The sequence below is a fragment of the Siniperca chuatsi genome, linkage group LG19 (assembly GCF_020085105.1).
Source record: "Siniperca chuatsi isolate FFG_IHB_CAS linkage group LG19, ASM2008510v1, whole genome shotgun sequence".
Classification (NCBI taxonomy): domain Eukaryota; kingdom Metazoa; phylum Chordata; class Actinopteri; order Centrarchiformes; family Sinipercidae; genus Siniperca; species Siniperca chuatsi.
Genome location: NC_058060.1, coordinates 15,794,020 through 15,818,074, shown reverse-complemented (window position 1 = coordinate 15,818,074; position 24,055 = coordinate 15,794,020). Strand labels below are relative to the sequence as shown.

The 24,055-nt window shown below is 39.6% G+C and overlaps 5 protein-coding genes across 7 annotated transcripts; 2 read left to right on the top strand and 3 right to left on the bottom strand.

Annotated features, from left to right (window-relative positions):
* Positions 1-428: 428 nt before the first annotated feature.
* On the bottom strand, positions 429-3,001 carry LOC122866306. Its single transcript, XM_044175773.1, has 8 exons — positions 2,805-3,001; positions 2,544-2,662; positions 2,211-2,355; positions 1,985-2,098; positions 1,457-1,601; positions 1,181-1,329; positions 962-1,101; positions 429-793 (listed from the first exon to the last, which is right to left on the bottom strand). The coding sequence occupies exons 2-8, from the start codon at positions 2,641-2,643 to the stop codon at positions 642-644; spliced, it is 945 nt and encodes a 314-aa protein (XP_044031708.1). The 5' UTR covers positions 2,644-2,662; positions 2,805-3,001; the 3' UTR covers positions 429-641.
* Positions 3,002-6,067: 3,066 nt separating this feature from the next.
* Positions 6,068-7,673, bottom strand: nanos2 (nanos homolog 2). The gene has a single exon (XM_044175763.1). It carries the CDS (start codon positions 6,913-6,915, stop codon positions 6,421-6,423), a length of 495 nt encoding a protein of 164 aa, XP_044031698.1. The 5' UTR covers positions 6,916-7,673; the 3' UTR covers positions 6,068-6,420.
* Positions 7,674-8,843: 1,170 nt separating this feature from the next.
* Positions 8,844-16,267, top strand: kpna1 (karyopherin alpha 1 (importin alpha 5)). The gene is made up of 14 exons (XM_044175762.1): positions 8,844-8,995; positions 9,700-9,833; positions 10,122-10,235; positions 10,377-10,476; positions 10,896-10,990; positions 11,236-11,367; positions 11,578-11,666; positions 11,779-11,878; positions 12,057-12,220; positions 12,565-12,643; positions 12,756-12,881; positions 12,985-13,112; positions 13,711-13,886; positions 14,250-16,267. Exons 2-14 carry the CDS (start codon positions 9,708-9,710, stop codon positions 14,435-14,437), a joined length of 1,617 nt encoding a protein of 538 aa, XP_044031697.1. The 5' UTR covers positions 8,844-8,995; positions 9,700-9,707; the 3' UTR covers positions 14,438-16,267.
* A 252-nt stretch (positions 16,268-16,519) lies between these two features.
* fam162a (family with sequence similarity 162 member A) lies at positions 16,520-20,592 on the bottom strand. Its single transcript, XM_044175764.1, has 5 exons — positions 20,433-20,592; positions 19,478-19,579; positions 18,797-18,908; positions 18,031-18,139; positions 16,520-17,779 (listed from the first exon to the last, which is right to left on the bottom strand). The coding sequence occupies exons 1-5, from the start codon at positions 20,473-20,475 to the stop codon at positions 17,663-17,665; spliced, it is 483 nt and encodes a 160-aa protein (XP_044031699.1). The 5' UTR covers positions 20,476-20,592; the 3' UTR covers positions 16,520-17,662.
* A 338-nt stretch (positions 20,593-20,930) lies between these two features.
* Positions 20,931-24,055, top strand: mix23 (mitochondrial matrix import factor 23). Of its 3 annotated transcripts, none has more exons than XM_044175766.1 (5): positions 20,931-21,080; positions 22,158-22,283; positions 22,426-22,572; positions 23,589-23,648; positions 23,751-24,055. In XM_044175766.1, exons 1-5 carry the CDS (start codon positions 21,030-21,032, stop codon positions 23,799-23,801), a joined length of 435 nt encoding a protein of 144 aa, XP_044031701.1. In that variant the 5' UTR covers positions 20,931-21,029; the 3' UTR covers positions 23,802-24,055. The 3 variants fall into 3 exon arrangements, with proteins under 3 accessions (XP_044031701.1, XP_044031702.1, XP_044031703.1); XM_044175767.1 differs by having other exon boundaries at positions 20,989-21,057; XM_044175768.1 differs by lacking the exon at positions 20,931-21,080 and adding an exon at positions 21,128-21,289.

Genomic DNA, 24,055 nt, shown 5'->3' with positions numbered 1-24,055 from the left:
TTTTTGGAGACTGTGGACACCTTTAAAAAGCAGCTCAACACCCACCTGTATAGACTGGTCTTGTCTTGTTCATTTATGTTGTTTTCATTCTTCATAAGTCTGTGTTTTATGTCTGTTGCCATATTTTTACTGCGAAACACTTGCTACACTTGTGCCATATAAACTTACTTACTAGTAATTCTGATTCATGTTAGTCTCTTTTCAATGTGATCTATTTCAAGTCAAAGACAGCTTCTTAACAGAAAACCATGCAATATATAGTTACATTTATATGGGTTCAAGCTCATGTTTTAGGTCAATGAAGAAAACATTGTTATTTGGCCGGGCAACTATAATCAAATTAGGAGATAAATGTAATGATTAAAATTAGCAAAGCATGTAAAAACATGACATCTTACTGGAAAAGAGCCAGGTATGTACAGGGCAAATACATTGTACAAAACAAATCCATTCACAGCTAAGTACATCAACTGACAACTTCAATTGGAGTTCAGCATCATATCATTTTATATCACATTTATAGTGTCTCCAAGGCAAAAGCCATCAATTACATATACAAAGCACTTATAAATACATCCCATACAGTATCAATACTGCATCGATACAGAAAGGTTTATCATAAAAATATTTATTCAACATTCTCACTTAAATATTGTTTTCTGATTATTAGCGATCTCCATCGGAGACATCACCTCTGGGCTGACGTCTTCGTAAAATGGCTTTTTGATGTGCCTCCGGATGACCAAAAGTACCCGTCCGACAAACAAGACACAGGCTACAGCCAACAGTGCAGCTATAGTGGAAAGAAAATATCAGAGGGAAGCATTAGTGCGCACACTATGTGTCCCTTACTGCAAGTAAGTGATATAAACAAACTATTAACTGCATATTAAAAAATCAATGTGCATGCAACAGTGAATGTAAAAAATATCCAGGTGATGTCCAAGATGTTTTTCCTCACCAATGAAGATGTTATTGTGAGTAGGAACTGCAGCGTCATTGTTTTTTGTGAATACCCCCGCCAGTGCCCAGATCACAACGGGGTAAATAGAGAGTATGTACCTCGCGTGTTTGTCGAGGACAGAGTTTTCCAGGAAAAACCTGTGAGAGATCCAACACATTTTTTTAATGAAATTATTGAAGGTATTACAGATTTTTCCCCTCTCTACTTTGCACTTACCACACAAACAAGACCACAGTCAAAATAGAGAGTGAGACGGTGGCAGCGTCTGTCTGGGACATGTTTGCATCATTAGTAAGCACAATGGTCAGGTTAATTAAGGATGCAATCGTTGTCCATGTTGCATATATCGCAACACCATTCTGCACCTGTAATAGAGACAACAGAAAAGACAGAGACATATGCAGGGTATCTTTTAAAAGAATAACATGACATGGCACAATAGATGTTGCTGGGAGGTGGCAGGTAAACTTGCAATTGAGCTGCCATACTAACCAACACACGGTGGAGCCACAGGTCTACTTTGTGGTATTTGCTGAGCCAGGCTCCATAGTTGTGGAGACCGTGGCAGGAGAAGAATATCATGACGTAATTGGTCAAGGCGATTAGGATGAGGAAAGCCAGTGCAGCAGGCATCAACCTTTTATAGTGATGAAAAATAGAATAATGTATATTTTACAGTATTACAGTGTTAATGTCTGCAGCAAAAATCTAAGCATTTCAGCCCCCCCAATGGAGTCAGGACTAGATGTTGTGTGTACAGAACAAACACTGAACAGAATCACACACATCCATTTCAACCCAATCCACTTTAACCCAATGCATGCTGGGATAGGCTCAAGTAGCCCCTTGAGCCTGAACAGGAATGAGCCTTTTTCATTAAAAATGTGCTACCAATACACTTAAAGACAATTATTTGCCTGTAACAATTAATTGAAGATGTTTTCTCAAAACTATGAAATAAACTGTAGACTGGTGTCAGTTGAAAATGACATTTTGTATGAAGAAAAGGTCCCATCTCACTTTCTGTCCCACAGGAACAACCATGCAGTGTTGAGGCCCAGATTCAAGCACCAAGCCGCAAAAAATCCATGTGGCAAAACAGCAGGGCTGCAGTAGACATAACCATAGGCATTCCTAAAGAAAACAAATCACAGAGGTAAATGTATACTTCAGCATACCATCTAGGAGACAAAGATAACCTTTATTTATCAGTGCAACTGTATGAATATCAGAAAAATTTAGTTACTTCCTAAAGATGCCGGAGAAGACGTAGACCAGCACTAAAGCCAGAAAGATGTAAATGATCGACCAAATGGTAAAGGTCCATCCTGAGGGTGTGATCTGGGTTACAAACTCATCTGAAATATTAGCAGTGGTCGCCAAAAATGGATCTAGGGGGACACAAACTCAAAAATCAACAATCACAGAGCTGAACAGATAGAGTGTGAATCCAAAATTATTGTAAAAAGTTATTTTAAGATCAAGGGATGCAACATTATTCCTTCAGTTTTATATGAAATAACAAAATTTTATATTACAATATAATGAATGTAAATAGAGCATTAAAACTTGGACTTACATACTCCCAACCCTGCCAGAGCAGTGACCACCATAGTGATGATGAAGAAAAGCAGTGCCAGCACTATGGCAACCACACGGCTAATGGTGTGTTTTACCATTGTAGATAAGTCAACTTCTCTAAAAACACAAACATTATTAATGTTAAGTTAAAACACACATTATAAAGTAAAAAAAAAAACAAAGCAGCTTTGGACACAGCATTTATTCTTAAGATCAGTTGGCACCAATATAAGCATGAATAAAGAAGCTTTTCACATACCATTTGATTGTGCAGTCTTATGAAAGCAGTGACAGTGCAACACAAAGACTGCTGTCAAGGAGGAGCTGTTATTCCATTAAAAAGAGCTGGTTGTGTAACGGTGAGGCTTTTATGGCTCTTCAGCACGTGTACGTTTGAAACTTATATCACCAAAGTTTACAGACTTCCTCTTTGTGTTGTTTGTTTTCAAATGATGGACTAGATGAATCTGTGAATCAGTGAAAAGAAATAAAATCCTATGCCCTATAAATGATTCTCTGCATCATAACTGAGTTTCATAAATATAAACATTTATAAAAGCTACCTTTGCCCCAGTAGTCATGTTTGGTAACAGGTCTTTATCACCCAATCACATCAGTTTGTGGCCCAGCAGGTGTGACCTGAGTTTGCTCTTATATAAATAGCCAATGAATCATCATCGCAACTTCGGAAAATTAATCTTCAGAGCATTATGAAATGATGGCCCACTGCCAGCTGGAGAACATTTTGCATGGAAGGGTAGCATTTCATTTATAGGGCATAGGATTTTATTTCTTTTCACTGATTCACAGATTCATCTAGTCCATCATTTGAAAACAAACGACACAAAGAGGAAGTCTGTAAACTGGTGATATAAGTTTCAAACGTACACATACATGTACCACATGTTCATTTGCACTACCGGACTATTCATTTATACATATACTGCATCATTTGCACTCCAGTACTATGTACTGAATACTGCAATAACTCATCTACTGCTTTGTTAACTATTTTTGTCCATAATTTGCACTACTTAATATTCATTTCACTACTGTTCTGCCCAGTCCAATTCATTATTGCACATTTCCATCAGTATACTTCTGTTTATAATAATGCCATCTGTCCATAGTACCACTTGTAAAATATTTTCATAATATTGCTCTATCCTGCATTTATGCACACACTTTATATCCTGCACTTGCTTATTGGACTTCTGGTTAGACCTAAACTGTATTTCGTTGCCTTGTACTTGTACATGTGTAATGACAATAAAGTTGAATCTAATCTAATCTAATTTCAAGGGCGGTGGGGTCTCCACGTGAAAATACACGTTACTTCTGCAGGTAAATGACAACATAAAAAAGTCAATAAAATGTTTATGACTGAGTGAGTTATATCAACAGAGCGTAAACAAACCATGAGCCCCTAGGCACAAACATGTAGAGGGCCCCACCTACATTGTTTTGTTTCTTGGTGAGCTTGTTTTGCGTCTTTTTGTGGTCGTTTGATTGACTTTCCAAAAACACTTCAAACAGAGGCTCTGGCCCAGGGGCCTCTTGAACCCTTAGGCCCTTGGGTCAGAGCCCGGTATGCCCGATCAATAATCCATCAATGCATGTGCTTCAGCTGGATTTAGTCCGCTGCATTTATCTGATATCTGTAGTCACTTTGCTGATATTATTTATACAATACATACTGTATGATGAGCATTTAAAACAAGATTAAAAGGCATTTCATTTCAGTCATTTTAGTTTGAAATCTTTTAAAGTTTTATTGTCTTTGAAAAAAATCTACAGGTTGGAATTTAAATTGTTTCAAGAATTTAATAAAAACAATACTCTTACTGCACTGCCAAATAAGGTTTTTAGGACTTTATTATAGACAGAAATTGCCTTATAAGTGTGATGTTATTGCAGATTCAAAAGCCCAACACTTTATTAAGTAGCTGAAATCAGCTCCACCTTGACAGATGAATGTATAGGTAATCTTATGATAATCTAATATATAATACATGAAAACATTTTGCTGATAATTCTTCTGTACTTTTAGTTAAGTAAGATTCTTTATGCAGGACCTTTACTTGTAATTGAGTACTTTTACATTGAGGTATTACCATGTTTACTGAAGTAAATGATCTGAGCACTTCTTCCACCCCTGCATCTCATTCTCTCTCCATCAGCTACTCTGACCTACAGTCATCAAGATGTGAACGGATCTCTTGGTTAAAATCCATGTTATCCTTGTTGGTTTGATAAGCTGTCAAATAACCAAACCAAATAACAGTCAACAGTGAGTGGTATTTAGACACTTTAAAAAAAAAGTTTTACTCCCATAGTAGGGCTGGCAGACGCCCCCCATGCCCTCGCCCCTTTAGATCAACCCCTGCCTGCTGCTTTGGCAATTTTAGATTAGTCATGACCCAACTGGATTTATTACATCTTACCTTAATTACTCAAGTTTACGTCACGTTTTTGCATTGTGCTATATTATATATATTCTCAGTGGTGGAAAGTACCTAAATACATTTATATCTAAGTTCAATTTTGAGGTACTTGTACTTTACTTTAGTATTTCCATACTTCTACTCCACTTCATTTCAGAGGGAAATATTGTACTTTTTACTCTAGTTTACTTCTAGTTACGTCACAGATTAAGATTTTACATATAAAACATATGACGACCACATGGAATATGATACATTGTTATTATTAAACTAACAGTGTATGAAGAAGGTAAAATAACGTCCTCCTCTCCTCGGCCAGCTACAACATTAAAATGCATCTTACACATTAAAGCATTCGTTATAAAAGCTGTAATGTAACAGAGGTCATCGTTTATACAGCTGTTTAGTAACAGCAATGTATCACCTGATCATAGCAGTTTGTGTCCCAGCAGGTAGGACCAGAGTCTGATCATTTTTGAGTATGAATTAATGAGTTATGCGTCATAAGTTATGAAATGTTGACTTGCTGCTTTTGCTATTGGAGAAGTTATGACTCTAAGTGTACCTGTTACATCTTACCTCAATTACTTAAGTTTACTTTACTAATTTATTTTGTGTAATAAAGCTGTAGTACATTTGATTATTTACATTTTCAGTGGTAAGTTGACTCAAGTGTTGTACTTAAACACAATTTTGAGTTTTTTTATTCATATGCTACTTTATGCTTCTACTAAAACTGTGCTTTTTTGGTCACTAATTTGAGACTAATAGTTATTTGTTGCTTTGAAGATACATGGTGACCAAAATAGCAAGATTGTATGAATTAGCAAAAAGATACAGAAATCTCAGCAGCATGATCAACATGTCTATAACTAATAATTTATAGCATTAATATTTGTATTAATATTAATCATCTATATATTCACAGAATATAATTTTTGAAAATATATCTGTATTAGTTTATTATCCATATATTCCAACAACCTGTCAACACAAACTTTTAGTGAAAGTGATTCAGAGTTTCCTCCAAACTGTTTTCAACCTCAAATACTGTTAAAAAAACAACAAGAAACACTACTAACATTTCCCATATTTATTTTTGATAATGTATACAAAAAGCCCCTTTTAGTTTTTCAGTTTCCAAAATGTCAATTTTTAACACTTATAACATGTTTTGGGTTTTTTTTTTTAACGCTGGACAGGTTCTTGATGAAACTATGCAGAGCAGACTGTCTGCAGCAGAATGACAGTAACACATATTAATGCAAAAACATTAAACATGAAACATTTCACTTCAGACTGCACATTTCGGTACAACCTGGGAACCTACAACAGTCTATGTAAACATGAACACATGGCCATAACATGTTTTTGGTAGCCTAATTATGTACATATTTTCAGTGCCATCAGTCTTTCAGTGTCCACTATCAGCTACCAGAACCTGGACCTTGGCAGCATCCTCGCAGCATCCTGCCGCTGCGCCTGCGGGCAGTACCGGCGTGTGTGAGCGTGGTCCCCGGTGGCGTCACAGATGGGACAGATGTAGTTCCAGAGGACGGGGCAGATGACTCTCCCATCGTCTGATTTCAGCTTGTGTGACCGGTACACCCTTGCAGATTCCCCGTTCTGCTTACAGAAGCGGCAGAGGTCTGAGGAAGTCCCGTTGCAGCTGGTGTCCGAGAGGCTGCTGACTGAACTAGTCTCTGTGGAATTGTTGCCGTGCTCCCGCCGAGAGATTTGGATGTGGTTCCAGGGGGATGCTGCTTCTTTCTTGGGCACCTCGGTGTCTCTGTGATCCCCCTCACGCCTGTCGCACAGCTTCACCAGCAGTCTGCCGAGGTTCATGTAGTCATGCCACATGTCGAAGCAGTCCCCGTCAGAGAGGAGGGAGCTCTGGACCCCGACTTGTCTTTGCGTTGCTGTCATTTTTGGAGAACAATTGCGCAGAGTTTGTGCGTGTGTTTGGAGCGTCTCATATTTGTAGACGACTGAAAATTGCAGTGCAACAACAAAAGTGCAACAATGTTTGGATCATATAGGCTATAGGCAAATGGATGGCAGGTGTCTGGAGAGAAAAAACTCCTAATGTGCAGTTTGGAGGGTTTTCTTTTATCTCAGAAGCCTGTAATCTGGGTTGTATGCTTGTCGCGTGGCATTATTATGACCCGGCTTGAAAATGATCAGAAAATAAAACCAAGAGCTACCACAGATTGTATCAGTAATTTTAACAGACCGACAAACAACTAGTAACATGAACTCATAGGTGAACAACAAAATATTGCATTGCATTAGATTTTGAATATGAAGGCACCCAGGTATGACTATGACACTAATATGTGGGTGCATCAAGAAACAGGGGATGTTCATACTAGCTCTCTAACCTCATAAATTATGACTTACAACACAATAAAGTAAAGGAAAATTAACAAGACAAATTGAAACTGTGTTTTTTTGTGGGTGACTGTGTGTGTGTGTGTGTGTGTGTGTGTGTGTGTGTGTGTACACATATGGTTTCCAAATTTTGCAGACAGGTGCACCTGTTGTGCTGGAGGGTCAGACAGAGTTAATGCTATATTTGACTGATGGTCAGCAATAGTCACCTGCAAATTACCTGACCTTATCTCCCCCCCAACACACACACAGAGAGACACACATACACACACACACATACACAGAAAGACACAGAGACACACGACCCAAACTTAAATGTCAATTCAAATGTATAATTTAAAGTATGCAGAAATAAAAACAATAAAAACAATGACAAAGTAATAATGCCACAGAGAGGAACTGTACAAACTGTAAGCTATCTGTGTTTGCTTTTATGTTTGCCAATTTTAATGTAAATTAGTTGCCTAATATTTATCTGATGATTTTGTGTACCTTTGTGTTTTTGCATTGCTCTTTTATCATCCCTATCTGTTTGCTGTGAAAATGTTTGTAACAATTGTTTTCAAGAATATGGATGATTACGATGATGTGAAAAAGGTGAAGATATGATGATGGTTATTATTAATATTATTGTTTTTGTCTGATTGTTTTTACTGTTTTAATTTACATGTAAAGCATATTGAGTCCCCCAAGTATAAACAATGAAATGTGCTACATTGCTACATAAATAAAGCTTGCCTTGTTTTTATGTAGCTCGTTTATCATATCTGTATTATCTGTCTGTTGTGAATATGTTTGTAAATTGTTAAAGATTACATGATGATGATAATAAAAAGGTGGGATATTATTATGACAAAAAATATGATGATTATTATTATGCTTGTTGTATCTGTCTGTCATCGCTGCTGGTTGTGTTCATTTGAGCATCTCTCATATAACATGTGTTGTTATTTGTTGTTGGAGCTGTCCACTTGTGATGGGATCACCCAAGACACATGTTAATGCCAGGTGTAAACAGGGCCTGTGTAGCTGCACAGACTACACGCGTCCACCTGATGACCGCTGGCGCCTGAGCTTGTCTAGTCCACTTCAAAACAGTATGTTAAAGGTTCATACAACTTTATCACTCACACCTGCACTTAGCCTGCTCATTCATAGAACTGAGGGGCCGACGGATGCATCCAGTCCTCCTTGAAGTTGTCCTTGGGGACTTTTTGAATGCATGGCTCCAACTAAGTTTTATCCCCTGCACAGGTTGTTTATGTTGCTGCGTGCTGTGCGTATTTCCACTGCGGTTGTGGCTTGAAATAAAGTGTCTACATCCAGCTCAGTAGGCCTACTGCTGCACAGTCTGTTAGTCAGATATAGCTTCTGTCTGTTGATTGTGTATTACACATTTACAGCAAGTGTACAGCTTGTTTTAAATGGACGGTGGAAGCTGGTTTTGTAATTATTTATAAAGCAGAAACGTCGCGTGGGTGGGGCGGAGTGTAAACAAGTGCGGGGGAGTTGTAGAGGGGTGCGTTTAATATCACGCACGCGCAGTAAGATACCGGCGACGGCTGTACAAACGGTGGCCTAGCGAATAAGGGGATTACAGAGCCCAATTTGACAGGTCAGTTAATAATAATTACATGTATTTAAGAGTCTATGTATACTAACGCTTAATAATCAGAAGATGACTTAATTCTTAATGTCATAACATTTGGAAATATTGGTGTGTCGCATGAGCTGACGTTAACGTTGCATTTCAGAGCTAACGTTAGCTAATTTAGCTAGCCACAGTTAGCCAGCTAGCTTTCGGTAGTATATTGTGCTAACAACGGCTATGACATTAGCTAGCTAGCTGTAGCCTTCCAGTGGACCCGTGCTTCATTAAGTTAATATTGTTTTGTGCTTTGCTGATTTGTGAATCGATAAGGGAAAACAGCACACTGGATAATTCGATAATGATATGTTTGGTTGCGTATTAATCACGCAGTTTTAAGACACATAAAGCTAACCAGCTAGCTAGTATCCTTAGATGCCCCCATTTGTTGAACTGTGATTGCTGAAAGGAAAGATGCCCTGTTTTGTTATGTAAACTACAGTTTAAGTTTCGATATCAACGTAGCTACTTAAGTCAGTGATTGTCTCGGTCAGCCTTATATTTGACACATGCAGAAACCTGGTGAAAGGCGCCCCACTCACAGCTAACTCAAATATACTTTGGCTAGATACATGCATTATTATACAATTGGTGGTGTAAAATAGGATTTTGCCATCTATCAGTAACGTATAGTATTCAGTTCCAAATTGGGAAATTGTGCATCTTCCTAGGCTACACAATGAGTCAGGGTAAGGACAATGCACGACTCAAGAGCTACAAGAACAAGTCCCTCAACACAGATGAAATGAGAAGAAGGAGGGAAGAGGAAGGCCTACAGCTCCGGAAACAGAAGAAGGATGAACAGGTGAGCAAAGTGTGAAGGACGTAATTTAGACCTCCTCGGCAGAGGGTGAGTTTTAATATGCATTATTGTGGAGGTAGAATTGTCCTCAAGGTAAATTCAAGTCATTGTGACCACTCTTTTCAGATCACCGTCAAACATAAACAGCCTTAATGATTACGAAATTATGTCCTGCCAGTGTTGCTAATGTCAGGGAGTAAACTTGAACCCATGCTATGTTCCTAGCAATTATGGTGAAGAGGAAATATACTTAGAAAGACCAAAATCCTTTATTTAAATATTCTATTCCAGCTCTTTAAGAGGAGGAATGTTGCCACAGTGGAGGATGATGGCACCCTTGAGGACGATGGGATGGCCGATAGCGGCTACCTGGAGTCCCAAGCTAACAACATGGACCCACTCATGGTAAGAAGATACACATTCATCAAATTAGTCATTGATACTAATAGAAAGAATCCTGCTATCCATATACATCATTCACTACACGTATGAAGTTGGATGTGACAGCATTTTGTCTGTATTTTATCAAATCTGTGTGCTGTATAGGGTGGGGTGATTTCTGAAGATATGACTCAAATGATCTTCTCCAGTTCTCCTGAGCAGCAGCTAATAGGCACTCAGCGCTTTAGGAAGCTCCTGTCTAAAGGTAAGGGTGCCGTAGATGGCTGTTATTCCCCATGGATACTTTTATCCTCTGTTCATGGCAGTGGCACCTGTCTGTGCACTTGGTTTTTACTAGGGCTGGGTGACAATTTAATGCCTTCAGCATGGGAAATTATACATTGTTTCATGTCTACATTATATAAACAGAGTAAATCAGTCACACAGGCAGTTTTGTTCAACAAAACTATTTGCAAAAACTGCTACTCCAACTTGTCTTTGTTGCAGCAGTAAAATACTTATTTCCACCTCAAGTAAAATTCGTTTTTATTATGAAACATTTTATGATATCATTTTGAATACTTGAGTAAATATTTTAATGTATTGATATCAAGATAATGCTGTGATAAGTATTGCTATATTCATTTTTGTCATATGTCCACCTCTACTCTACGTCTCTCACAGAACCCAATCCACCCATCGATGAAGTCATTGCCACTGCAGGGGTGGTGGAGTGCTTTGTTGAGTTCCTGAAGAGGAGAGAAAACTGCACATTGCAGGTACATTTCCTCAGTGTGTCTTTAGTAATGGTGCAGGTGCGCACAAGCTGACTAAGCTGGGGAGGCTTGAAGCTGCTTTGTTTTTCTCGCAGTTTTTTGCTCTGGGTTGTTATCTTCCTGCATTAACAATGAATGTCAGATACTGTATGTGTTGTGTGTGGTGCAGGTGGAGAACATTTAACAGTTAAAATCTAACCTGAGTGATCAGTATGTAATAAATGAATATATTTTGACTATTGTTTTAGTTTGAGGCTGCATGGGTGTTGACCAACATTGCATCAGGTACATCCCACCAGACTCGGGTGGTGATCCAGGCAGGAGCTGTGCCCATTTTCATAGAGATGCTCAGCTCAGATTTTGAAGACGTACAGGAACAGGTAAGGAGGATTCAGATGTACCAGTGTTTTTTCTGGTCATCACTTACCACTAACAGACTTAAACTTATGTTTCCCCATTATAACTTTGATGTAAATAACAGCATATATTTAGTTAAACTGCCTGGTTGAATAAAACATAGTCCTGTCATTGAGTATTGTTCATTGTAATGTTGTTTCTTGACTGACCTGAATAATTGCTTTGCCCCTCAGGCAGTGTGGGCCTTGGGAAACATAGCAGGAGATAGCACAGAATGCAGAGACTTTGTCATAGACTGCAACATTCTGCCTTCCCTGGTGCAGTAAGTAGCAACTCATTGTCTTCCTCCTAAATCTTCTTATTACAATGAAAATAAAGAGCAACTTTGATCCTGTGTCCTCGGGAAAACATGCTTGGTGAAACTCCTTTTGCAGGTTATTGGCCAAACAGAATCGTCTAACAATGATGAGAAATGCAGTGTGGGCGCTCTCAAACCTGTGCAGAGGAAAGAACCCACCTCCAGACTTCACTAAGGTAATTTGCCAAGATAAACATCTTCATTGCTAAAGTACATCATATCTCACTTTTCAAGGTCACAAGCTGTATGAAGTTGCTTATATCTAAACTGGAAAACAGTCGAACTGAACTTAACACCAATATTATCCCTCCATAACCTTCCAACCGTGTCTCTTTGCCCCATTTTTTCTCCCAGGTGTCCCCGTGCCTCAGTGTGTTGTCTTGGCTGCTGTTCGTCAATGACACAGACATCCTGGCTGATGCATGCTGGGCACTCTCCTACCTATCTGATGGCCCCAATGACAAAATCCAGGCTGTTATTGACTCAGGTGTCTGTCGCAGGCTGGTGGAGTTACTGATGTAAGGCTTTAAACACATACACACACATACACACATCTGAAAACTAAGAGCTACAGTATGTTTTCACTCTAATTAACAGAATGTCCCATGTGTACCATTCAACACCGCTGCACTAGGTGTGACAGTACAGATGTGGGCGTGTTGTGAATATTCCCAGACAGTACTCAAGTTTGACTAATGCATTACCAACTGTGACAAGCTGCAAAAGTCAGGAGAGGATACACTACACTTTAAAAAGACCCAATAGTATTTTCATGTGAAAAAATACCATGAACTCAAGTCGCTACAGCAGAAAGTCAGATTTAACATTTATTGTTACTGTCCTTTGTTCTACTTTGTTCCAGGCACGCAGATTATAAGGTGGTATCCCCTGCACTGCGAGCTGTTGGGAACATAGTCACTGGAGATGATCTACAGACGCAGGTAATGGCAGCATGTACACACACACACAAAGTTATACTACTTTTGCAGGAGGTAATTGAATACTTATAGATGAATATTTCTGACTTTGTGTGTAATTTGTGTGATTGCCTAGGTGATTTTGAACTGTTCAGCGCTGCAGTCCCTCCTTCACCTCCTGAGCAGCCCCAAGGAGTCCATCAAGAAGGAAGCCTGCTGGACAATCTCCAACATCACTGCAGGGAACCGAGCACAAATACAGGTGTGTGTATGTCTGTGTGACATCCCACAGAATAACCTGGAAAGTGTTTCCTTACAGAGGTTGAAAATCATCATCTAATCAAGTCTTTTTTTCCTGTTTGTAGATGGTGATAGATGCAGGCCTGCTGCCTCCTCTCATCACTATCCTGCAGGTAGCAGAGTTTCGCACAAGGAAGGAGGCAGCCTGGGCCATTACCAATGCCACCTCTGGGGGCTCTGCTGAGCAAATTAGGTAAGACCACTGATGTAGTTAAACGTACAGTATACAACCAGTGTGTACAGTACTATATCCAAGGTCTCACATCCATAGAACTTTGGCTTGTTCCTTTCAAATGGATGACATTTTAAGCGCTAGTAATTAACTCCACAGATCAGAAATGATAGTGTTAGCATTTAGCTCTTCTGATCAGAATGAATGCTTATGAAAGTACATCTCAGCTCTGTTGCTTCTTATTTAGGGCATTGTTTTATCATTTCAATGCAGCTTTCAGGCTCTAAAGTTTGTATTTTTAAAACTGATGAAAATGAATAAATGTAGAAGAAATCCACAAACATAATCCAAAAACTACATACAGAATGCTTTGCAAAATGATGGGGGGAAATGTGAACTAGACAATAGGAAATGAGCTATTACTCTTAATTGCACTGGTATTCATCTTTCAAGGCAGTAGGGAGACCTTCCTTCAGTTGGTATAATGACTGTGGTGTAGTTTTATCTTTTTATGCAGGTGTGGTTTACTGATCACGCTTTGTATCCATAAGGCAAAGACAATTATTTGATGTGAATGAGTAATAAAAGTTCTGTTCTGTATCTGTACTGCCCCCTGCAGGCACCTAGTGGACCTCGGCTGTATAAAACCTCTGTGTGACCTGCTCACGCTTATGGACTCCAAAATAGTTCAGGTGGCTCTAAATGGCCTGGAGAACATCCTGCGACTGGGAGAACTGGAGGCCAAGAGGGGAGGAGGCATCAACCCTTACTGTGCACTCATTGAAGAGGCCTATGGTAAGTGTATATGCACACACAATTAAAATGATTACATTCATTCTTACCCCCTGGATCGAAACATATTCATACAGGCACATAATGCACATGTAAAATGTATTATTTTTTACATTTTGGAGCAAAAATGCAGGTTACTTAAACAAACTAATGACATTGATTTACAGTTTTCCAGAGGCCAAGGTGACGTCACTGGTTTAAAAAATCCAAAGTGATATAAAAACAGAGAAAACCAGCTAATCCTCAGATTTGAGAAGCTGGAAACAAACGTTAGACAGTCTTAACTTGATAAATTAACCGTTAATCAATTAATAAGTCTGTCAATTGACTAATCATTCCAGCACTACCTTCTTCCTTTCTTCTCAGGTTTGGACAAGTTGGAGTTCCTGCAGGGCCACGAGAACCAGGAAATCTACCAGAAAGCCTTCGACCTGATTGAGCGCTACTTCAACACTGAAGATGAGGACCCGTCTCTGGCTCCCGCCGTCGATCTGCAGCAGCAGCAATTCCTCTTCCAGCAGTGCGAGGCCCCGATGGAAGGCTTCCAGCTATAATGCTAAATCCTCCCTTCCTCTGTGCTCCACCTTCATCCTCACCTCTGCTCATTTCTCTCACTCTCTGCCACGATCAAGGAAGACGACAACCCTCAGCTCCCCACCTCTTGCTTCCCTTCTCATCGTCAGAGAGATTGATTTAATCATTACCATGATTATGAAAAATGTAACATTACAGGAGCACATGTGTGCGCGTACGTCCAACGTGGGTCAAGTTCTGCAGTCCTGTCAGCCAGTTTGTGAAGGTTTCACTCATCATTCTGTCTTGCGCTCACCTCTGCGCCTGAACCCCACCTACCTGCTCAGGCCCCAACGTCTCCTACTAGCAGATTGTCCCTGTAACACCACCCCCGTCTTACTTTTTGGATTTCCTCCTCAGCTCATCCCAAATAAGAAGCACCTCTCCGTGTTCCTGTAGGATTGGCGATCCCCATCTCTGATTAGGCGGGAGTTTGTAGGACTGCAATGCTTGTCTGGTTGAAGCATTGACTCGCAAGACAGACAAAGTTGGACGTGGTTTAGCCCCCCCCCCACACACACACACAAAAATAGAGAAGAAAGATCAAACCTAAACACTGGACTGACCAAGAGATGTTGACCACATGTTTGACTATGGTCTTTGGACTGAACTGCCCACATCAGGGCCATGTGGCCAGTCCCAACCCAAGGACTCAACTGACCTCTACGAAAGGCACTTAATCAACTCAAAAATAGGAGGTTGAATTCCGTCACCTCCTCTCTCCGGCCATTGGATAAGAGATGGACAAATTAGGAACTTGACTGTGTCGCTAAGGGGTAGAGCTTGTCAGTGACAAACTAGGCTGCTTGCGTTCCCTCCTGGATCTCATATCATGCATTCCTTTATCCAGAAACGGGACTTTCCACCTGCACAGGCTCTATCCTGAAGAGTTTAGACTGCCTCCCGCCTCTGGTGTGATGTGAATAACCCCATGGAACCATGGGAATTGGAGTCTTCCCTCGCACTGAGACAATTGGACAGACTTGGACAAGACAAAACAGACTATTTAACCCTGGAATCTGTCCAGCAGCAGACCAGTGGGAATTTTTATTATCTTACCATAATTTCATTTCATTTGCAGCACTTTAGTTCAGGACTGACGCCTGCTCTTCGAGAATATACCGTAGTTTTTACATTAACTATTTAATTGGTTGATGACACGGCTCTTCCCTCCTCAGGAAGCAAGGTATAAAGAGGTGTGGTCTGAATCCTCGGTCCCCTTCTGGTATGACAAGGATTACGATGTACTTCACTGTTTACCCTTCCCACAAAGGGACTCAAGCAGATTGTGGACTGAAACTGTTAGCACACTAATTACAATCAGTAGATCATGCTGCCTCAGCAAAGCTAGAAGTACTTTATTGTGACAAAGTAAATCCGACTCTTTTGGAAAACTGGCTGTGATCAGTCTTAAACATGAGTTTCCAACACATGTTCAGGTGGTATTTTCCAATTTGATCATGCCAAATCATCGACATATATCAGCTATTGGATCTGAATTTGGTCTTTTTTGAAATCAATGTTTTTTTAGTTGGGGTTTGCATCTGTCATGTTGCTGATGGTGCCATAATCCTTATTCTACAGGAATCCTTCTAGATCATTTCAACAAAAATCCAGATTAAAACTTGAATACTGGTGACCACCTTAGTTAGCAAAACTGAATGTTTGTTTACCAAGTCCTCTTTACATTGCTTACTTTTGTCAAAATCTCTGCAAGAGATGACCAGCTCTACATGTTAATTACTGTTTGTTGTATTGAGTTTGTGCAGCTGTCCCCTGTTATGCCATTTGCATAAAAGCTGTTTCATGAACCACAGTGTAAGTGAATCAGTTTCATTGTAGTTAGTATTCAGGGTGAATCTTTTTGGGAAGATTCTTTTTTTTGATCAACTGACTGCCATACAAGAAATCGTAGTACTTCAGTGTAAGGCAGCAACTAATGCTTATTTTCATTATCAGTTAATCTGCAATTAATCATTTGGTCCTTAAATAGTGAAAAATGACTGACCTTTGGATTTAGACTTGCAGTTTATATGAAGTCAGGTCAATAAATCAGATGGGAATTCTCAAGAAGAATTACTTTATTGATATTTTTTGGTGCTCACTATATACAAACATAGACGTGTCACATCAGCCATGAACAAACCAGTCTAATTACATTAGTATCAGGACAGGACTGACCATTGTGCAGATGGATGCATGCCAGATCCACTTCTTGATGTTCTCTTAAGAAAACTGGAGACTATTTGAAATCCTTCACGGGCTGAACTGTCTTCACAAGACAGATAAATGCAAAAGACTGTTGCCTCTGAGGCAAATTTAAAAACAGGGCTACCTAAGGCATATATGTTGGAGAGCATATGAAGTATGTGTTTAAGGTTTACTAGAAGCACAGAAGGATAACAGATTTCTTGTCTGAACGTCATTATTTTGCTGTGTAGTAAATGCAGAAGAATCTACATTACAGTACCAGGTTAAAGGGACAGTTCAACCCAAAATCAAAAATACATATTTTCCCTCTTACCTGTAGTGCTATTTATGGTGTGAGTTGCTGAGTTTTGGAGATAAGAGTTTTTGACCCGGTTACTCAAGATAATCCACCGATGTGTTTTGAGTAGTTTCATGTAGAAACTCGTTTCTTTCTACCGATAGTTCCTACATGAAACTGCTCACAACAAAATCGGTGGATTATCTTGAGTAACCGGGTCGTGATTTCTAGAAAAAGTCATTGAGTTTTTCAAATGTATATTTTGGCGCTTTGAGCACCACAAGCAGAGGGTCATATAGTTCCATTATATATTTAAAAATTAATTAAAAAAAAAAAGGCAATAGGGAAAATATGTATTTTTGATTTTGGGGTGAACTGTCCCTTTAGGTCATGCTTGGGTTTACACTCTCCCCTTGTGACCAAATGCTGACTAACACTTTTAGTGCTGTTTCCTCCAAAGCAGATGCCAGTTTATAACCTCAATATATTCATTGAAAAGATAAAACCTTACATTGGGTTTCAAAATTATTAAATAATCCATAGTTTTGTGTTAAGGTCAAGTTGCAAAAGGTACTACTAAGTATCAACTGCACTGATGTCTTTCAGTGGCTCTCTAGTATGGGAGTGGAGAGCTTTGAAGGCGTGATACATACAGTGAGACTACTGGCCCAATATTTGGGGAAAATGACATGGTTGTGTAGGGACTAGTTGTCCTCTATCACTGAGCCTTGTCAGCCAGGGCAACAGCAGCTTCCTTCTCTTTTTGTAGTTCCTCCCTCCACCTAGCTTTCTTCTCCATGTTTTGACTTGTCAGGGACTCATGCCTGCCTGCAGCCTGCGACAAAATTAGACACATTACAGATTAAGATGTGAAAAATGTCTGAAGTTCCACATGATATTTATATTTACCCTGAAATACATAAACAGCGGTAACATTTAGAACAGAATGGTTAATTCATAAGACAACTAAGATCCAGCTACATGCAAAAACAGCTCTTTCACATTGTTGTAAACCATTTAACTAAGATTTCCCTCCTGGTAAAAACAATGCATGCAAACAATATGGAGTCACCCATTGTCACTCACCCGTTTGCCCAGGAAGACCATCAACAGACAGGCCCCTATTGTGGCCCCCATCATCACATAGCAGGCTTTCACTCTGACTTTGTTTCTGGCAGCATCAATCATCTCAAATCTGTTGTACAGGCAGGTGCACAAACAAATGTCAGTCTAGCCAGATACTGAAATTGTTTAAAAATATATATATTATAACACACTTGGTAGAGACGAGTTTATCAGAAACAATGTGGAACACATCAATGTGCAGGCTCTTTGTTGATATTTTGTGCTATTTTTAAGCTCAGCACACTACAAAAAGGGATGTGCATGTTCCTTCATACGATGCCAGTAATGTCAACAATCACCACCAGCAATTTGTGCTTCTGTCTCTTATTCAGTCATCTGACGCTCATTCACGAATCCTTTACACATTTGGGTCAACACAGGTAAGTGTTTCTTTATACTGAGCCTTGGTTCATTGTGAGTGCACAGGAGCTGGGAGGTCTGCAGTTTGTATGCATGACAATCAGGGCTTGTTATCACTGCAGCAGGTCAGATACGATCTCCACCCTGAGGTCAAGGACCACAGTAATTACCTCCACCCACAAACAGACACCTTTTTTGAACTGCAGCCGTCTTGGAACATCAGCTACCCACAGCAGCGGCACCACCGCCGCCGCTCATCCAGTTAGCCAGCTCTGTTCTTGTGATGTATCTTAATTAAATCACGCAAATAGCCAATCACATGCGAGTGTGCTTGGAGGTCTGGTATAAACAGGAAGAGGCCACTTACGACACAAGCTCTGGTATCAGGTCTGGTGTCTTAAAGCGTCCTGACCAGACCAAAATCTTCTTGTCTAGCTCTGAGGGTCTGCAGCCTGGGATTCTGAACCCGGCACGAGTTGCTGTATGAAAAAACAAAGCACACGTTAAAAAGAATAAACAAACAAAGTTTAAGTCCACAAATCCACATCTTGGACAAAACACAGTGAATGCAGAGAAGTTCAGTTTCACATGCCCCAGTCATTAGCTCCATCACCCCAGAGTGTGACCTCACTTCCTGTGTCTCTTCTTCCTTTGGGACTAAAGAAAACTTTCACACACTTGGCAACGCTATGGCAACAACAAGTAACCTGTGATGTACAAAATCCTCTGGCAAAAAACATGGGAAAGTCTCTCTGATTTGTTGAGAGAAAAACTACTTAAAATAGCTTGAAGAAAAACAAATAATCAATTTAGATTATTAATTTCACACCAGATTGGTTTGAGCCATCAATTTTCCGTTTTAAGGCTACTATTGGTAATTTCCAAGTTTATCAGATGTATAAATATTCTGGATTAGAGGTGAAAAGAGCAAATGAGTGGTTGTAAATTTCTGTGGTTGAACTGGATATTGGTTTGTGGTGTTGTGCATGTGTGAGACCAAGAAAAAAAAAAAGACAAGAGAATCTGTCAGCCTGTGATCCAAAACTACCATGTGCCGGGGCTGCAGGCAGAGGATCTGCTTTGGTCTCCTGTGGTTTACTGCACATCCCTCTGTGGCTCCATGTTTCAGTGACCTGTCTGCACCTCTGACCTGTTGAGATATAAAATAAGTAAGTACACATATGTGTAATGGATCTAGGAGGAATCATAACTATTTATTATTTATAATAATACTATAATAATGTCCATTTCAATTTCTTAAAGCCCAATGTGACTTCCTGAATTCGCTTATTTTGTCCCACCAACAGTCCAAAAAAACAATGAGATTTAATTTACAATCACATACGACAAACAAAAGCAGCAAATCCTCACAACTGAGACTGCGAAATATTGGTAATTGTTGCTTGTAAATTTACTTAAACGATGATCAAAACAGTTGCTGATTAATTTTCTTTTTTAATCATTTCAGCTGCAATCACAACACACATAGTTCATTAAAAAAAAAAGCTCACAGCAACCAATTTTACACAAATAAATCAGTACTCACAAGACACATAACATATGAAGGTACAACCTTTAGGTGCAGAGCCAATGTGCTGCCCACTCTCACAATAAGACGGAGGTGTGTCAGGTTAACAAAGCCAAGAAATATTGTATAATAATAAAACAAAAAACTTTACTAGGTCAAAGTATTTTAGTGAGGCTTTTTATGGAATGATTAAACATGAACACGAACTACAAATTCCACAACACAGGAAGTACAGTATAACTATCGACATAATCTAGGTTCCCTGCCAAGTCACGCACCTTTCATAGCCACGCAAGCATTATTTAAATGATGGTGATACTTTATGTATTAACCTACTAGTACGTAAGATTATTACAACTAACTACATCTGCTAAGTTAACGATAATGTTACAAATACCAAATGGGAGAAGAGACGGTGCCAGCAAGTTATTTATTAATCGAGAGCAACACAGAAATTCAAGTTAACGATACGAACCTATAAAGTTGTCAATGGAAAGGCGAGATTTGACGAAATTCATATCTTTTGTTAAAGTAAATTAGGTACAACGTGTCTAACAAGCCATTAAAGTGCGTCGCAGCACTTCTACTCCCCGGTCAGCTGTTGAAAGTCAACTAGCTGCGCTTTCACCACTGCTCAATAGGACCCCGTCACATAAGCATAGGAGCCTGTGCTGTATGCCTGCTCAAAAATGATAAAGGGTTTTTGTTAAAGTGTGTTTCCCCTTCGAATAGTGTTTACCCTCCATGGTCGGAGTTATAGCTTATGTCGGGTTATGGTTTGTTTATGGTTAGGCTTCACAAAGATGAGATGGGGTTAAGCTTAGGTTAAAGTACCGGAGCATTTCATCACAAGTTATGAAATCACTCTGTGTATTTGTTAGATTGTACGTTTATTTAAATAGAGATATTAACTTTGAAGTTATTCCGAGATAAAGCTGCTAATATTACGAATTAATGTGGGAAATATAATATCATGTGGTTTTATATTTAGCTTGACCGAGGTGGGTTTCATCCAGGCACTCTTTTGAACAGTCACCCCGCGTTGTGACTGGAGAGGACCCTGCAGTCCACTATGGCGTCCCCCGGTGGAGTTTTAAACTGTGAGGACTTTTCAATGTTTCAGGTAATTTTAACGAAGGATTAATCGATCTGTGCTAACTTGTCACGGAGTGGCAGCGATCCGAGTCATAGCGTTGTGGAAGGTTACGTGTCGTGTTGTTTATTTCCTACGCATGCCAGTGAATGAGTGACCCTCCTGATCACTGTTGCTCACATTGTGTGCTTCAAGAGTTCAAGGAGCCAGACTGAAAACAGGCAGCATATGGTTTAAAAGTCAGTGTCACGGGTCCAGATGAACAAACGCCACCAACATGTAATACCTAACCTGTAGAAGTTGTTTAATCGTTTTCAGACATTCAGCGTCACTATAGATGCCTCAAACTTGCTTATATTTGCTTATATATAACTAAACTGAAAATTCACTCTGTTCAACTGCTCACAACTCTTGTTATGAGGGATCACAAGTAGGCAATGCTTCATTTTAAGGGTCCACAAGCCAAAGAGTTTCGTAACCACTGTTTTATGTCACTCTTTGCATAAACTTGATTTTGGATTTTCATTGGAAAGATATGAGGGGAGTCACTCCAGAGGGGAGTCAGTCAAAAAAAATATAGTTAAAGTGCTACATGTTTGCTCAGATGTGCGGCAATGGAACACAAAAAGGCTTGGAGGCAGGCTGAGCTCCGCTCCAAGTTTGGAACATACTGCAATTATGAGCAGTTGTTGTCCAAGCCAATTTGTGTTCCTTTTGGCTATTTAGTGCCTACTTTTGTGCACAAATTTAGAATATTTAAGATATTTTATCACTTCCCTTTTGAGGTGTTGACAGGAAAGCAGTTACTCGGTTGTCAAAAGTATGAGTTGATTGAGAAAAAGTAATCATTTCCTGTTCTGATACCCAATATTATTTGCACCGTACAGCTTCACTAACATGCAGAGACATGCTTGGTTTGGCTGTTTTAGCAGATTTAGTATGTGGTTTCAAAGATGTCAGGCTATTCTCTGAGAACTAGAGATTAAGTAAAAAATGTTACGTATTGCAGTATAACATACATTTTTTGTGACCTTCAAATCATTGCTTTGATCATGGTTTTAGTTGAACTGAAGCTACCGTCTCTTTGCCCCGCTGTGTGTTTCTCAGGAGGTGCTGAAGGTGATGCGCACCATAGATGACCGCATCGTCCATGCCCTGAACACCACCGTGCCCACAGTCTCCTTCTCAGGCAAAGTGGATGCCACACAAACATGCAAACAGCTCTATGAATCTGTGAGTGTGACAGTCATGACTAAAATAACATGTCTGTGTGTGTGTTTTGGGCTTTGGTAAAACTTTCAAAGTATTACCTCCTAGCCTTTTCATATCATACTGTAGCAGTTGCTTTCTTGTAATGACCTCATGCGTTTGACAGATGATGGAGGCCCATCTGAGCAGAGACAAAGCTATCAAGTCCTGTATAGCCGAAACATCTGAGGCTGTGGGACGTCTGCGTGAAGAAAGAGCAAAAGACAGCGAAAACCTTGCACTCGTCAAACAGCTCAGAAAGGAGCAGACCAAAGTAAGTCATGTTTCTAACACTAGAGGGCTCCAAACACCACCAAGCTGTAAGATGTGAGCCAGCCAAGTAGGTTCATCTGCAGCTGGAGGACTGACTGAAAGATACCGGAGAGGATTAGGCTCAGTTCACCCAAATCACAAAACATTTTCTCACTTAACCCCAGCTGTGCAGATAGTTGTAGTTATACGTGTCCAAGTTCTGAGATATCCACCCCTGCACTTCTTCTGCCATATTGGTCAATGAGGGCATCATTTTCCTTTTGTCGTGCTAAAAAAGCATTAAAAGTGACATATTTAAAAACTCAACAGCAGTGTAGATTTACCGAAACAGCGTCTGAGAATAATCCTCCGAACTCACTGTGTTTTCATCGGGACTATTTCTTCAATAGAAAGTAGTTGAATGAAAACTGTTCACAGCCACAGGGACGTCTTTGGATTATCCAGAGGAACCAGGACACTGTTGCCTGAAAGATACACTTCCTAATTATGATAAATTTGTTAAAGGAGCATAGAGACTCAAAACTTTTAATAGAGCCTGAGTTACAAACTGGAGTTGTGGAGTCCTCCTAAAGTGGGCATTTAGGATGCAGGGGGGATCTAATGAAAGATGTTATCAAGTTGCCTAATGGGAATTGCAGGATCCAGTGTTTTTGGAGTTTGTCCCCTAACTTTATTTTTAAAAAAGCAATACTAAATCGCCCCTTTTTTAAATATAACATTTCTATAAAGTGAGCACCACAAACTAAATTATTTTCTTCTCCATTGTGTTGGTGTGGTGACAGAAATCGCAGACATGGGTATCTTAAAAACTTGGACAAATATTCTGAGCCACTGTCTCAGCTGTACAACTATCTGCATGTCTAAATAGTTTTTGTTGTTGTTGTTGTTGTTGTTTTTTTGCAATTTAGGTGAGCTGTAGGAGACAGAAATGGATGTTATTATATATTTATTCTGTCATCATACTTTAAGTGAAAAAAAATACATTAAGTAATGCATTTTTTCTATCCATCTCTCCAGCTAAAGCTCATGCAATCAGAGCTTAATGTTGAGGAAGTTGTCAATGACAGAAGTCTGAAGGTATGCTCACTAGTATCAGTAATTTGCCCACAATGTCCTATAATCACACATAAATGATCCGTCATTATCTTATGTTACTTATTCCTGCGTTGCTTTGTTCAGATTTTCAGTGAAAGGTGCAGAATCCACTACATACCTCCGAAGGTGAAGTGAAGCTCCGTCTGATGAGAGGTGCTGCTTCACTTGAGGCTCGAATCCAGACTGGAGCTGAAACTATGAGAGGACCTGAGTCCTGACTGCAGGCCGTTCACCATCCAGACCACTGTGACCTCTTCTCCAACACACTTATATTCCATTGTGATTATTGTATTGCATTGCCACAGCTGTAAAGCAGTCCTCCGTGTGCTTCTTTAATGAGAAACATTGTACAGAGTTTTTTAAAAAGACAATGAGATGTTTTCAAGTGA

Bases quoted from the DNA above. Each gene is read 5' to 3' on its own strand.
- LOC122866306 (XM_044175773.1), bottom strand. From the start codon at position 2,643: ATGGTAAAACACACCATTAGCCGTGTGGTTGCCATAGTGCTGGCACTG. The intron at 1,330-1,456 runs GTTAGTATGGCA...TCTCTATTACAG, and splicing joins TGTGGCTCCACCGTGTGTTG to GTGCAGAATGGTGTTGCGAT. The intron at 794-961 runs GTGAGGAAAAAC...TTTCCACTATAG, and splicing joins TCACAATAACATCTTCATTG to CTGCACTGTTGGCTGTAGCC.
- nanos2 (XM_044175763.1), bottom strand. From the start codon at position 6,915: ATGACAGCAACGCAAAGACAAGTCGGGGTCCAGAGCTCCCTCCTCTCT.
- kpna1 (XM_044175762.1), top strand. From the start codon at position 9,708: ATGAGTCAGGGTAAGGACAATGCACGACTCAAGAGCTACAAGAACAAG. The intron at 10,477-10,895 runs GTAAGGGTGCCG...CGTCTCTCACAG, and splicing joins TAGGAAGCTCCTGTCTAAAG to AACCCAATCCACCCATCGAT. The intron at 12,882-12,984 runs GTGTGTGTATGT...TCCTGTTTGTAG, and splicing joins GGAACCGAGCACAAATACAG to ATGGTGATAGATGCAGGCCT.
- fam162a (XM_044175764.1), bottom strand. From the start codon at position 20,475: ATGAATTTCGTCAAATCTCGCCTTTCCATTGACAACTTTATAG. The intron at 18,140-18,796 runs GTAAGTGGCCTC...CCTGTACAACAG, and splicing joins CTGATACCAGAGCTTGTGTC to ATTTGAGATGATTGATGCTG. The intron at 17,780-18,030 runs GTGAGTGACAAT...ATTTTGTCGCAG, and splicing joins TGGTCTTCCTGGGCAAACGG to GCTGCAGGCAGGCATGAGTC.
- mix23 (XM_044175766.1), top strand. From the start codon at position 21,030: ATGGCGTCCCCCGGTGGAGTTTTAAACTGTGAGGACTTTTCAATGTTT. The intron at 21,081-22,157 runs GTAATTTTAACG...TGTGTTTCTCAG, and splicing joins AGGACTTTTCAATGTTTCAG to GAGGTGCTGAAGGTGATGCG. The intron at 22,284-22,425 runs GTGAGTGTGACA...TGCGTTTGACAG, and splicing joins GCAAACAGCTCTATGAATCT to ATGATGGAGGCCCATCTGAG.